This window comes from Salmo salar, chromosome 04, assembly GCF_965601325.2.
Source record: "Salmo salar chromosome 04, fSalSal1, whole genome shotgun sequence".
Classification (NCBI taxonomy): Eukaryota; Metazoa; Chordata; class Actinopteri; order Salmoniformes; family Salmonidae; genus Salmo; species Salmo salar.
Window position 1 is genome coordinate 7,854,144 of NC_138294.1, and position 13,925 is coordinate 7,868,068.

Genomic DNA, 13,925 nt, shown 5'->3' on the forward strand with positions numbered 1-13,925 from the left:
ACTTTTTTGAAATATATGAAAGTTAACTTTTGGTTCCTCAACTGCTACCCACTCCAGTCAGCAGATGGCGATGTGGGTCTTTTAGGTTCAGGCGATGCTGCCAGTGTGACGTATAATCTAGTGGACGGGACGCTCCTTCAACAACAACAGCTAGTCAGACACCTCGGTAGCTTTCTAGCAAACATAGCTACAACATTCACGCTCTTTACACTGTTTTGGTGTATTTTAGTCGCTGTGTATTAAACACACTTCTGTCGTATGTACTTGTTGGCCCATTTAATTATATATTTACGTTGTTTGTCAGCTAGCTGGTTTGCTAAATTATCTTAGAACTAGGCTAGTCGCTAAAGCTAGCTAGCGAACATCCCCGACCATGAGTTCACTAAGCTACTCTCCTCCTGCTAAAGAAGGGGAGGACTGCTGGACGGATAAAGAAGCTCTAGTGAAGGAGGAGGAGGAAGAGAAGGATGTTACAATACAAAAACAAGTAGAGGGTGAAGGTGTTTCCGTGAAAGAAGAAGAGAAAGACGTTTCAGTGAAAGAAAAGGAAGACTCGTTCAGATTGAAAGAGGAGGAGGCTGTTACAGTAAAAGAAGAGGAGGCAGAGAGAGAGGAGGATGCAGTTTTTGGGGTGAAAGAGGAGGAGATGACTGTCACATCGAAAATGGAGGAGGAGGAAACTGGACATCTGGGCCCGGTTTCCCAAACGCATCTTAAGGCATCCTATGGTTCTGACGGGGAACTTAGCAGTAAGATGGTTTTGAGAAACCGGGACCTGATTAACACTAGTAAGTACTGTCTTAAAAACAGAAGAACAAACTCTGCAGTTGTTCAACTGATGTGTGGTGTTAAAGGGGAAATATGCCAATTGCTACATTTATATTATTTATTTATAGCCATTGATTCTTGAAGAATATATCACATGCCTCATGAACTTTGTTGTACCACATCAGAACCCCAAATAAGCTTTTTTTAAGCCAATGTTTAGAAACAATGTAAATCAACACTGTATAGCCTCAACATGGTTAAAACTATAATGTTGATATCATGGATGGTCAGTCCTTGCATCCATAGGTCTGTCTATGACTTTTAGAGTTGTTAAATTTCTCCAGCCCCATCCATCATCTTATTACCAAAACAGTGGTGGAATGACATCTTTGTTATTGTTTCAACTGCAGATTGGTTGGTTGATTGATTTGGCTTTTTTAAAGGGGCAACCTAGGATTTAAACAGCAACAAAATGGCTGCCCTGAGACTTGGTTTGGTAAACAGCTGAGGGATGGGGGCTGGAGAAATCTAACCACTCTCAAATTCATAGAGAAAGCTATTGTAGCAACCTTAACCCAAAAGCTAGCGACCTCGTCAAGAAGTTCAGACATCTTGGCGTAACAGTTATAAGGTGTTGGCTTGACAGTCGCTGGACCCAGGTTTGAGTTCATCTCAGGGCTACCCCCGAATTCACTACACTATGAATACGAGGACTGGCCATCCATAAGGTCAACATGATAGTTTTAACCTAGGCTTGGGGCTGGGCAGTATACTGTATTTTACCATATACCAGTATTGATGCGCGGACTGGTTTGGTTTTTTACTTTACCTTCTATAAGGGTATTTCAATGTTTGGTTTGTTAAATGTGATGAACAACTCCGGGGCGTATAATGCCACTTTATATAGTTTAGTCCTTGAGTCATCTCGCTCTCTCCTGTCAATAAATGTTACACCCTCAGAGCTGCAATAGTCTCCTAGCCAGTTATGGAGGGCTAAACGTCTGCTGAACTGTTCAATGCCACAATTTAGGAAGGGCAGAGGGCCAGATATTATGGGGTGTTTGTTGGTGTCAAGTAGAGACCCAATCAGTTCTTTAAAATGACTGACTATTAGCCAAACAATGTTTTCATTTGTATTTGTTTTCTCAGTCAGCTGCCCAGGAAAGGGAAAGGAATGGCCCTTATTAATATATGTAGCCTTAGAAATAAGGTTCATGAAATCAATAACTTGTTGACATCGGATAACAGTCATATACTGGCCACCTCTGAAACTCACTTAGATAATTCCTTTGATACAGCAGGAGCGATACAGGGATATAACATCTACATAAAAGACAGGAATGCCAATGGGGGAGGTGTTGCTGTATATGTTCTAGGACTGTCCCCGACAGGAGAAAATCAAATACTAATCTTGGTCAACCAAGAGTCGTGTTTCCTTTCTAAGCAATCGATTGGTTGAAATGTTATAATGTGTATTTTCCCATAAATATACACACCCCATGTGTTTTAATAAAATCAGCTATGTACTGAACTGGTCTGATGCTTTAAGCAAGCTGTTTGATTAAATAATTAAGACACACAAATGACTCGAGGGAGCCAGAGATCAAGATAGCCTAACCAGAAGAAAAAAAACTCTTCCTTAGCCTACTCCTCCCGCTGCTGCTGGCCTTCATAAATTCTGACGTTATGCTCCTATAGTTTCTGGTAATAGGCTACACCAGCAGTCGTTATGCTCCTATAGTTTCTGGTAATAGGCTACACCAGCAGACGTTATGCTCCTATAGTTTCTGGTAATAGGCTACACCAGCAGACGTTATGCTCCTATAGTTTCTGGTAATAGGCTACACCAGCAGTCGTTATGCTCCTATAGTTTCTGGTAATAGGCTACACCAGCAGTCGGCAACCTTTTCCAATTTATCTGACCATTTCTACTGATCTGGTGCCAGTTTGGATTTTCATATTCACAATTTACTGGAACAGTTTCATTTTATTTCTAGTCGTCTTTGTATCTCAACATCATTCTGTGGTAAATCTATATTCTATCTAAATGAAAATTATACAAATATAAAATAAATGTTTATTGCCATTGCTAACTATGTAATAATAGCCCACATAAAGCCAGAACATTTAAACATTGCAGCCAGCAGTTAGAAAATATCCAGATAAAAAATAAATATGCTATAAATCACATTGGCTACGGCTGTCTACAACAAACATGAAACATTGTATCAACTATCACCTGGGTCGGCCCAAAACTCGGGATAGCAAGCTTGCAACATTGTATAAAATATTCTGGGCCCTCAGAGTTTCCCACGCCAGTGAGTTGTACAGACACAGCTGTAAACTATTTGTTCAAGGGATAAGAAGTAATCAGGTATTTTATGACATTTGCACTGGATCATTTCTCCCTTTCATGCCGAGTGGTTATCGAAAGGACGAGAGCTGGAAATATTTTACGATCAGAAATACTATCAGACATCCCCAAATGGGCACATTTATAGGCCTACATTTGCGCGCAGGCCAGGTAGACTAGTCCTACTTCTATATGTGTATTCGGGTGTGTGTCCTTACTCAACATTCGCAGGAGTGTTTCAAACAAAAGACAATTAATAAATTGACAAAACTGACGTATCTTGCGGGGTCTGGTCAGGGTGATCTGCCATGGGCCGTTTCAATTAGTGTCCGTTTGGGTCGGCATGTGGAATGATTGTATTTCCCCATCGTATGTTGTACCGAAGTTGACCGACTGAAAGGGAGCGTAACTTTGTGACTATAACTACTGTTCCCTGAAGGAGGGAAACGAGGTACAACACCTGTTTGGCTCTGCCACTTCCTGGGTCGGTGAAGAGCGTTATTAAATTGAAGGAATAAATCCGAGCCTCACGCTCATCACCTGTGGAAGGTGGGGCTTCCAGCGAGGGGTGGATTTAATAGTATGTTGTACCTAGTTTCCCTCCATCAGGGAACATTAGTTATAGTCATAACGTGTGGATTTAATAGTATGTTGTACCTAGTTTCCCTCCTTCAGGGAACATTAGTTATAGTTATAACATCACGCTTGTCATATGATTAACTTCAACTTAAATACGGGATCTTGCTGTCGGACAGTTTTGTATTCAGATCTCTGAAATGCACTCTAACTACTATTAGTGTCTCCTTGTATTACTCTGGGAAAACTGTTTTCATGGGCACAGAAATCCTAAATAATTTCAGAGTTTGGTAAATCCAATGGTTCTGGGTCACCTTAACTTTATAGACGTTGGACGTTGGATCCAACATCCCTAATGAATTGATGTTTATAATGTGTTGTTGTCTGCTTGATTTACTGTAGGGTCTCGTTACTCTGTAGGTCTATGTTGTTGTTAGGTGAAGTACTGAGTCCTACAGTAGGTCTATGTTGTTGTTAGGTGAAGTTATGGGTCCTACAGTAGGTCTATGTTATTGTTAGGTGAAGTTATGGGTCCTAAAGTAGGTCTATGTTATTGTTACGTGAAGTTATGGGTCCTACAGTAGGTCTATGTTGTTGTTAGGTGAAGTTATGGGTCCTACAGTAGGTCTATGTTATTGTTAGGTGAAGGTATGGGTCCTACAGTAGGTCTATGTTATTGTTAGGTGAAGGTATGGGTCCTACAGTAGGTCTATGTTATTGTTAGGTGAAGTTATGGGTCCTACAGTAGGTCTATGTTGTTGTTAGGTGAAGTTATGGGTCCTACAGTAGGTCTATGTTATTGTTAGGTGAAGGTATGGGTCCTACAGTAGGTCTATGTTGTTGTTAGGTGAAGTTATGGGTCCTACAGTAGGTCTATGTTATTGTTAGGTGAAGTTATGGGTCCTACAGTAGGTCTATGTTATTGTTAGGTGAAGGTATGGGTCCTACAGTAGGTCTATGTTGTTGTTAGGTGAAGTTATGGGTCCTACAGTAGGTCTATGTTGTTGTTAGGTGAAGTTATGGGTCCTACAATAGGTCTATGTTGTTATTAGGTGAAGTTATGGGTCCTACAGTAGGTCTATGTTATTGTTAGGTGAAGGTATGGGTCCTACAGTAGGTCTATGTTGTTGTTAGGTGAAGGTATGGGTCCTACAGTAGGTCTATGTTGTTGTTAGGTGAAGTTATGGGTCCTACAGTAGGTCTATGTTATTGTTAGGTGAAGGTATGGGTCCTACAGTAGGTCTATGTTGTTGTTAGGTGAAGTTATGGGTCCTACAGTAGGTCTATGTTATTGTTAGGTGAAGTTATGGGTCCTACAGTAGGTCTATGTTGTTGTTAGGTGAAGTTATGGGTCCTACAGTAGGTCTATGTTATTGTTAGGTGAAGGTATGGGTCCTACAGTAGGTCTATGTTGTTGTTAGGTGAAGTTATGGGTCCTACAGTAGGTCTATGTTGTTGTTAGGTGAAGTTATGGGTCCTACAGTAGGTCTATGTTGTTGTTAGGTGAAGGTATGGGTCCTACAGTAGGTCTATGTTATTGTTAGGTGAAGGTATGGGTCCTACAGTAGGTCTATGTTATTGTTAGGTGAAGGTATGGGTCCTACAGTAGGTCTATGTTGTTGTTAGGTGAAGTTATGGGTCCTACAGTAGGTCTATGGTATTGGTATAACTAGCGGTTTCCTCATTAGCATGGAGGAGTTTCTACAACCAAATTGCGTGTGCATTGCCCTCGTGTGCCTATTTTAGCAAACACAGAAAGGGACCTATATTGGTGACCAAAGGTTGCCTGGCACACTGCTTAGGGGTTCAGTAACTGTAATAACTTATTTCTAGCCTATAATCATCGATGTTACTACTAATGTGAAAACAACACAAAATATGACTATTGTTGCTCACTTGACTGTCTTAAGACAATTGTTAAAAATGTTAACATTCATTACAGACGTCAATTGTTGTACAACATCATGGCTACGCTGTTGGCATCACCTTTTACAGTGGGATTCTGCTGTTGTGGGCCTTTAACCATCTGTCTGGCTTTGTTGTTCACACAGGAGCGAGACGTGACTATCGTGGATCCTCTGGGGAGCCTCAACAACATGAAGCTGACGAGGCAGAGAAGAGTCCCTCCCGATCAAAACACCTCAAGAAACACCAGCGGAGACCCACAGGGAAGAAATCTCACTGCTGCTCTGACTGTGGGAAAGGTTGCAAATCTTCATCAGAACTTAAAATACACCAGCGAGTACACACAGGAGAGAAATCTCACCACTGTTTTGATTGTGGGAAGAGTTACTTAAGATCAAATTCACTAAAAGTACACATGAGAATTCACACTGGAGAGAAACCTTATAGCTGTGATCAATGTGGGAAGAGTTTTACTACATCTAGCCATCGGATTGTACACCAGAGAACACACACAGGAGACAAATCTTATAGCTGTGATCAATGTGGGAAGAGTTTTACTCAGTCAAGCAGCCTGTTATCGCACCAGAGAAAACACACAGGAGAGAAACCTTATAGCTGTGATCAATGTGGGAAGAGTTTTACTCAGTCAAGCAACCTGGTATCACACCAGAGAACACACACAGGAGAGAAACCTTATAGCTGTGATCAATGTGGGAAGAGTTTTACTACATCTAGCCATCTGATTATACACCAGAGAACACACACAGGAGAGAAACCTTATACCTGTGGTCAATGTGGGAAGAGTTTTACTACATCTAGCCATCTGATTGTACACCAGAGAACACACACAGGAGAGAAATCTTATAGCTGTGATCAATGTGACAAGAGATACTCTGATAAAATATCTCTGATCAAACATCAGAAAATACATACATGAAGGAGTTGTTTCATGATATCAATGAAATTATGTCACAATGTAGAATGTTTTAACATTGTACCTGGAGTATTTTAATGATGTCACAATGTAAAATGCTTTAACATTGTACCTGGAGTATTTTAATGATGTCACAATGTAGAATGTTTTAACATTGTAGTAGGAGTATTTTAATGATGTCACAATGTAAAATGCTTTAACATTGTACCTGGAGTATTTTAATGATGTCACAATGTAGAATGTTTTAACATTGTAGTAGGAGTATTTTAATGATGTTACAATGTAGAATGTTTTAACATTGTAGTAAGAGTATTTTAATGTAGACTGTCACAATGTAGAATGTTTTAACATTGTAGTAGGAGTATTTTAATGATGTCACAATGTAGAACCCTAATTGTTTGCCCCCTGTTCTATTGATTTCAGCATGATATGGATATTAGCCTCATCAGGGGAAAAATCCAGGCTCTGAATTGAAAGAGTACTATTTATGTGATTTAACAAAAAGTGACTAACAAAAAAAGAGCTGTGTTACACTTACAGCATTGGTGACCCACTTGAATCAAAATGTAGCTAGATGTTTTCTACAAGTTGTCCTCTAACCAGTGATGTACACATTATTCCCAGATTCCATGTGGTTTTTGAGCTGTTAGTTTTAACAGGACATGCAACCTCATCTCCCCACTCTCAATAAATTGATTTCAACATGATATCGATGAGTAATGACAAATAAGTGTTGCGTTCCTTTGTTTAGCGACCTCTAAATTTAAATGCATCACTCCAAAATGTAGCTGACTGTCTTCTGCAGGTTGTCCTCTAACCAGTGAGGTAAAATATATCTCCCATTTCCATGTGTTTTTTTAGTTGTGTTAGTTTCAACAGCACATAAAACCTGATTCACCCCCCTAATTGATATCAGTGATTTATTGCTACTTGTCAAAACAACAGCGTTTCTGGTGCTTGTGAATTTTAAAAGGTGCTTGTTTAAAAAGTAATATGATTATTATACAAGTAATATGATTATTGTTGCAGATATTTGTACAGATAGTACATTTTATGTTTAGGTTTTTAATATCACAAACTGTTTCTGAATATTGGTTATTGATTTGGACACATTAAAACTGTGTTTTGACGTTGGGCTATCCCACCTAGCAAAATGTAATTGAAAAGAAGTCTATACCCGAGGTCCAATATACGTTTTGTTTTAGTTGAAAGTTTAACATTTTTATTTTTGAGTTGTTGTTAAAATGACTTGAAAACAACTTCATTTCAAAGTTCTTGCAGTCTATACACATGGACTGTTGTGGAAATATTGAATCAAATATTTCACCAGAACCGGAACCTGTGATTTCAATTAGACTTTATTACAAACAGTAACAAAGCCGAGCAATTCCATAGAAGAACTGACTCTTCATTCTTAGTACTTGGCTTTTATACAGTCTGACCCTTACATAACATCACTCCACTTTATGAATCTTGTTGTCTTGCTTAGTTTCCATTCTCTTATTGGCTCAGACATTGGGGCATAGATTCTATTGGTGGCTTGACATGCATACTCCTACTGTTGCCCATCACTGATAAGCTAATGTTCCTGTCCAAAAGTCTTCACAAGTTCAGACCGATGTTGTCTATGTATGATTAACCCATGTGTATGTCCAGTAGCCTTCACAAGATCAGATATGGCTCAGACCAGACACGTCTTGTTGGTTTACCTTGCCTCATCCACACAGATTCTGCTTACGTTCTGTTTTTTACATGTCTAATAGTTGACTTGATGTTGATCCAGCTTTGTACACTCACATGGGCTCAGCCTTTATTCTGTTTACACATGTCTAATATTTAAACTTATATCGATTCTTCTTTCTACTTACAGTATAGTTACTGAGAATCACCAGATGACTGGAAAATTCTCCCACGCAAGTCAGTTAGGAACAAATTCTTATTTACAATGACGGCCTATCCCAGCCAAACCCAGGCAACGCCGGGCCAATTGTGCACCACACTGTGGGACTCCCAATCACAGCCGGATATGATGCAGCCTGGATTCAAACCAAGTACTTCAGTGACACCTCTTGCACTGAGATGCAGTGTCTTAAATACATAAAAATAAATAAAATGCGTTAAATACAACTGGTGTAGACTTTACTGTGAAATGCTCATGAGACCCTTCCCAACGATGAAGAGTTAAAACATTATACCTTTTATGTGGTACATATTCACATCTCATAGTACAGAACTCCTAACTGGTCAGCTTGTAACACAGACCGTCTTTCATTCAAAACCTGTCATTCATTCATCTGGATTGTAAACATCTCTCACCACACAACCATTAATTCAATATATATGTGTATTGATAAATGTAATGAGAACGTTGGTTTAATCACCAAAACACAACATATTGATATCTTTTCAATTTAGTCGTTTTAACTACCAGTTGATCCAATAGAAAACAATGTAAGATACGTGTTTCAAATGGCCCTTAGAAGTGCTGACAGTAATATACTACAGTACTGTAAATTACAGTAGATTACACAGTTCACATTAGACAATACACTTAGTGAAATTACAAGATGATGTCATAATACTGCATCAACTGGTTGTTTAATGCAGAAGAATGAGGTTCTTAGAGCTCTACTGTGTCTGAACTGAGAGGAGCTTCTGAGATGGAACTCCAGCTACTGATTGATGATGGTCAGTAGAGCTTCTGAGATGGCACTCCAGCTACTGATTGATGATGGTCAGTAGAGCTTCTGAGATGGAACTCCAGCTACTGATTGATGATGGTCAGTAGAGCTTCTGAGATGGAACTCCAGCTACTGATTGATGATGGTCAGTAGAGCTTCTGAGATGGAGCTCCAGCTACTGATTGATGGTGGTCAGTAGAGCTTCTGAGATGGAACTCCAGCTACTGATTAATGATGGTCAGTAGAGCTTCTGAGATGGAACTCCAGCGACTGATTGATGATGGTCAGTAGAGCTTCTGAGATGGAACTCCAGCTACTGATTGATGATGGTCAGTAGAGCTTCTGAGATGGAACTCCAGCTACTGATTGATGATGGTCTTGTCCTCTCTCTCTCGGAGCTGCGTTCCATAGAATGACTTGGTGTTTGTGTAGAGGGAGGTACCAGGGTGGAGATGGCTCGTTATGGATAATTATGAGAGGAACTTTGTTTTGGGGGCCAGACCCTGGTTTCCACACAATGACAACAGTCTTTACAGCAGATACTGTGTGCTGTAAATTATTACTTTATTTCATACCACGTCTCACCTTGTGACCCCTTCACTTAGTGACAACCATCATCACTCTAATGTGACATATTCAAAACACTACTATCAGAACCTATTTCAGTGTGAAGACTAAGATGCTGTTGTTAAACTGTATATTGTTTGTGTACTCAAACAAGAAAGGAACACAAATGCAAAAATGTAAGTTTAATATTTCAACATGACTCAATACATTTCAAACAGCATACTGTAAGCACACATACAGTAAAAATGCAAACATACAGTAAATATATTTAGCATACGCATAGGAATAAAAATAGTCCTATTTATACTACTGTACTGTATGTTACATCAATTGTATGGAATAGATAAAGAAACTGTCAAAATACAGTCACATCTAAATCATAAGACAAGAAACAAATACTCTAGACAGCATCACAGGTGATATTCTCCTGGACCAGACAGCATCACAGGTGATATTCTCCTGGACCAGACAGCATCACAGGTGATATTCTCCTGGACCGGACAGCATCACAGGTGATATTCTCCTGGACCAGACAGCATCACAGGTGATATTCTCCTGGACCAGACAGCATCACAGGTGATATTCTCCTGGACCAGACAGCATCACAGGTGATATTCTCCTGGACCAGACAGCATCACAGGTGATATTCTCCTGGACCAGACAGCATCACATGTGATATTCTCCTGGACCAGACAGCATCACAGGTGATATTCTCCTGGACCAGTCAGCATCACAGGTGATATTCTCCTGGACCAGACAGCATCACAGGTGATATTCTCCTGGACCAGACAGCATCACAGGTGATATTCTCCTGGACCAGACAGCATCGCAGGTGATATTCTCCTGGACCAGACAGCATCACAGGTGATATTCTCCTGGACCAGACAGCATCACAGGTGATATTCTCCTGGACCAGACAGCATCACAGGTGATATTCTCCTGGACCAGACAGCTGGGGGGATACACTATATATACAGCAGTATGTGGACTCCCCTTCAAATTAGTAGATTGGGCTATTTCAGCCACACCAGTTGCTGACAGGTGTATAAAAATGAGCACACAGCCATGAAATCTCTGTAGACAAACATTGGCAGTAGAATGGCCTTACTGAAGTAACTTTCAACGTGGCACCATCATAGGATGGCACTTTCCAACAAGTCAGTTTGTGAAATTTCTGACCTTCTAGAGCATCCCCGGTCAACTGTAAGTGCTGTTATTGTGAAGTGGAAACATCTAGGACCAACAATGGCTCAGCCAAGAAGTACTGGGCCACACAAGCTCACAGAACAGGACCGCCGAGTGCTGAAGCGTGTAACGCGTAAAAATCGTCTGTACTTGGTTGCAACACTCATTCACTTCTATGGGCTAGGTGGGACGCAAGCGTCTCACTCCTGGTACACCCTATCAACAGCAGGTGAAATATCAAGGGCGCCAAATTTGAAAACAATTAAATGTCATAATTCAAATTTCTCAAACATACAACTATCTTACACCCTTTGAAAGATAAACATCTCCTTAATCTAACCACGTTGTCCGATTTCAAAAAGGCTTTACGGCGAAAGCATAAAGTTAGATTATGTTAGGACAGTACATTGAAAATAGCTGTGTGTAATGTTTTGTCAATGCAAAGACAGGCGTCACCAAAAGCAGAAAACCAGCTAAAATTATGCACTAACCTTCTACAAACTTCATCAGATGACACTCCTAGGACATTATGTTAGACAATACATGCATTTTTTGTTCTATCAAGTTCATATTTATATCCAAAAACAGCGTTTTACAATGCCGTTGATGTTGAGAAAATATTTTCCCTCCAATACCGGCAGTCAATCAGCACAACAAATTAAATAATTACTCTTCGAAAACATTGGTAAAATATTATATTGTCATTCAAAGAATTATAGATGAACATCTCGTGAACGCAACCGCATTGCCAGATTTAAAAATAACTTTATTGCAAAGTGTGATTTCCCAGTAATCTGAGTACTGCGCTCAGAAAAATAGGCTTGGCGATACAGACTAGGCGCCATGTTGGAGAGATCTAAAATCAAAAATACTATGTAAATATTCCCTTACCTTTGATTATCTTCATCAGAAGGCACTTCCAGGAATCCCAGGTCCATAACAAATGTAGTTTTGTTCGAAAAAGCTCATAATTTATGTCCAAAAAGCTCTGTATTGTTAGCGCGTCCTGTAGGCTACTCAAAAACATGAACAACGCCCGCCGGACTTGTCTTCACCAAAGAGGGAAAAAAATATATTTACGTTCGTTCAAACATGTCAAACGTTGTATAGCATAAATCATTAGGGCCTTTTTCAATCAGAACTTCAATAATATTCAAGACGGACGATTGCATTCTCTTTTAAAACGTATTGGAACGAGAGTACCCAAACATGCACTCGCGCGCCAGAGCAGTATAGGCAATCCGCTTATGACCAACGTTCCAAGTCTCTTGTTTGGTCAGTTTTCACAGTAGAAGACTCAAACCACTTTGTAAAGACTGGTGACATCTAGTGGATGGCATAGGAAGTGCTCAATGATTAATATGTCCCTGTGTGTTTCAATGGCATAGGCTTAAAAGTAATTCAACACATCAGATATCCACATCCTGTCAGAATTTGTCTCAGGGTTTTGACTGCCATATGAGTTCTGTTATACTTACAGACACCAAACAGTTTTAGAAAATTCAGAGTGTTTTCTATCCAAATCTGTTAATAATATGCATTTCCTAGCTTCTGAGTTGGTGTAGGAGGCAGTTAAAAATGGGCACATATTTTTTTCAAAATTCTCAATACTGCCCCCTAGCCCCAACAGGCTAACAAGTTCCAAACTGCCTCTGGAAGCAACATCAGCACAAGAAACTGTTTGTCAGGAGCTTCATGAAATGGGTTTCTATGGCCGAGCAGCTGCATACAAGCCTAAGATCAATATGGGCAATGTCAAGCGTCGGCTTGAGTGGTGTAAAACTCACAGCCATTGGACTCTGGAGCAGTGGAAACGTATTCTCTGGAGTAATGAATCATGCTTCACCTTCTAGCAATCTGACGGACTAATCTGGGTTTGGCGGATGCCAGGAGAATGTTTCCTGCCCCAAAGCATAGTGCCAACTGTAATGTTTGGTGGAATAATGGTCTGGGGTTGTTTTTCATGGTTTGGGCCCCTTAGTTCCAGTGAAGGGACATCTTAATGCTACAGCATACAATGACATTCTAGAGGAATCTGTGCTTCCAACTTTGTGGCAACAGTTTGGGGAAGGCCCTTTCCTGTTTCAGCATGACAATGCCCCGGTACGCATAGCGAGTTCCATACATGAATGGTTAGTCGAGATTGGTGTGGAAGAACTTCAGAAGCCCTGACCTCAACGATGTCGAACGCCTTTGGGATGAAGTGGAACGCCGACTGCGAGCCAGGCCTAATTGCCCAACATCAGTGCCCGACCTCACTAATGCTCTTGTGGCTGAATGGAAGCAAGTCCCCGCAGCAATGTTTCAACATCTAGTGGAAAGCCTTCCCAGAAGAGTGGAGGCTGTTATAGCTGCAAAGGGGGACCAACTCCATGCAAATGCCCATGATTTTGGAATGAGATGTTTGACGAGCAGGTGTCCACATACTTTTGTTGATTTGGTCTATATACTGCAGACAGACATACAGACAGCCATGGAGAGAGACCTACAACTCACCCCTCCACTCTCTCCTTGAGTCCATCCCACAGACAGACCGACAGACAGACAGAACAGCAACACCATCAGAACTATAGCAGTCTTCATTCTTAAATGACTCTGGTCTTCTTCAGAAGTAGTGCAGTAGTCTACAGGGTTCAGAACTCACCTTTTTAGTCACTTCTTATCACTCACATCATGAGGTTTCACATGTGTTTGGTTACATAGTTCCCAATGTTCTTCTTACTGATAAAACAGCAAACATTAAGAGTGTTTACTTATCAGACCCACATATATAATAAATATACTATAATATACTATATTCATATGCTTTTAGTACTCACACATGAATCATATCATGTATGCAGGTCATGTGTTGTTTTGAGCCAGCAGTAAAAACACACTGACAGGACAGTTCCTCTTATGACCACTAGGTGGTAATCTGGTGTCACAGATGCAGGACTGTAGACTAGAAAGAAGC

General features: G+C 40.3%; 1 protein-coding gene across 1 annotated transcript; it reads left to right on the forward strand.

The window, feature by feature from the left end:
* The first annotated feature begins 128 nt into the window (after window positions 1–128).
* LOC123744180 (uncharacterized) lies at window positions 129–7,442 on the forward strand. The gene is made up of 2 exons (XM_082974040.1): window positions 129–788; window positions 5,749–7,442. Exons 1-2 carry the CDS (start codon window positions 374–376, stop codon window positions 6,537–6,539), a joined length of 1,206 nt encoding a protein of 401 aa, XP_082830166.1. The 5' UTR covers window positions 129–373; the 3' UTR covers window positions 6,540–7,442.
* Window positions 7,443–13,925: the final 6,483 nt, after the last annotated feature.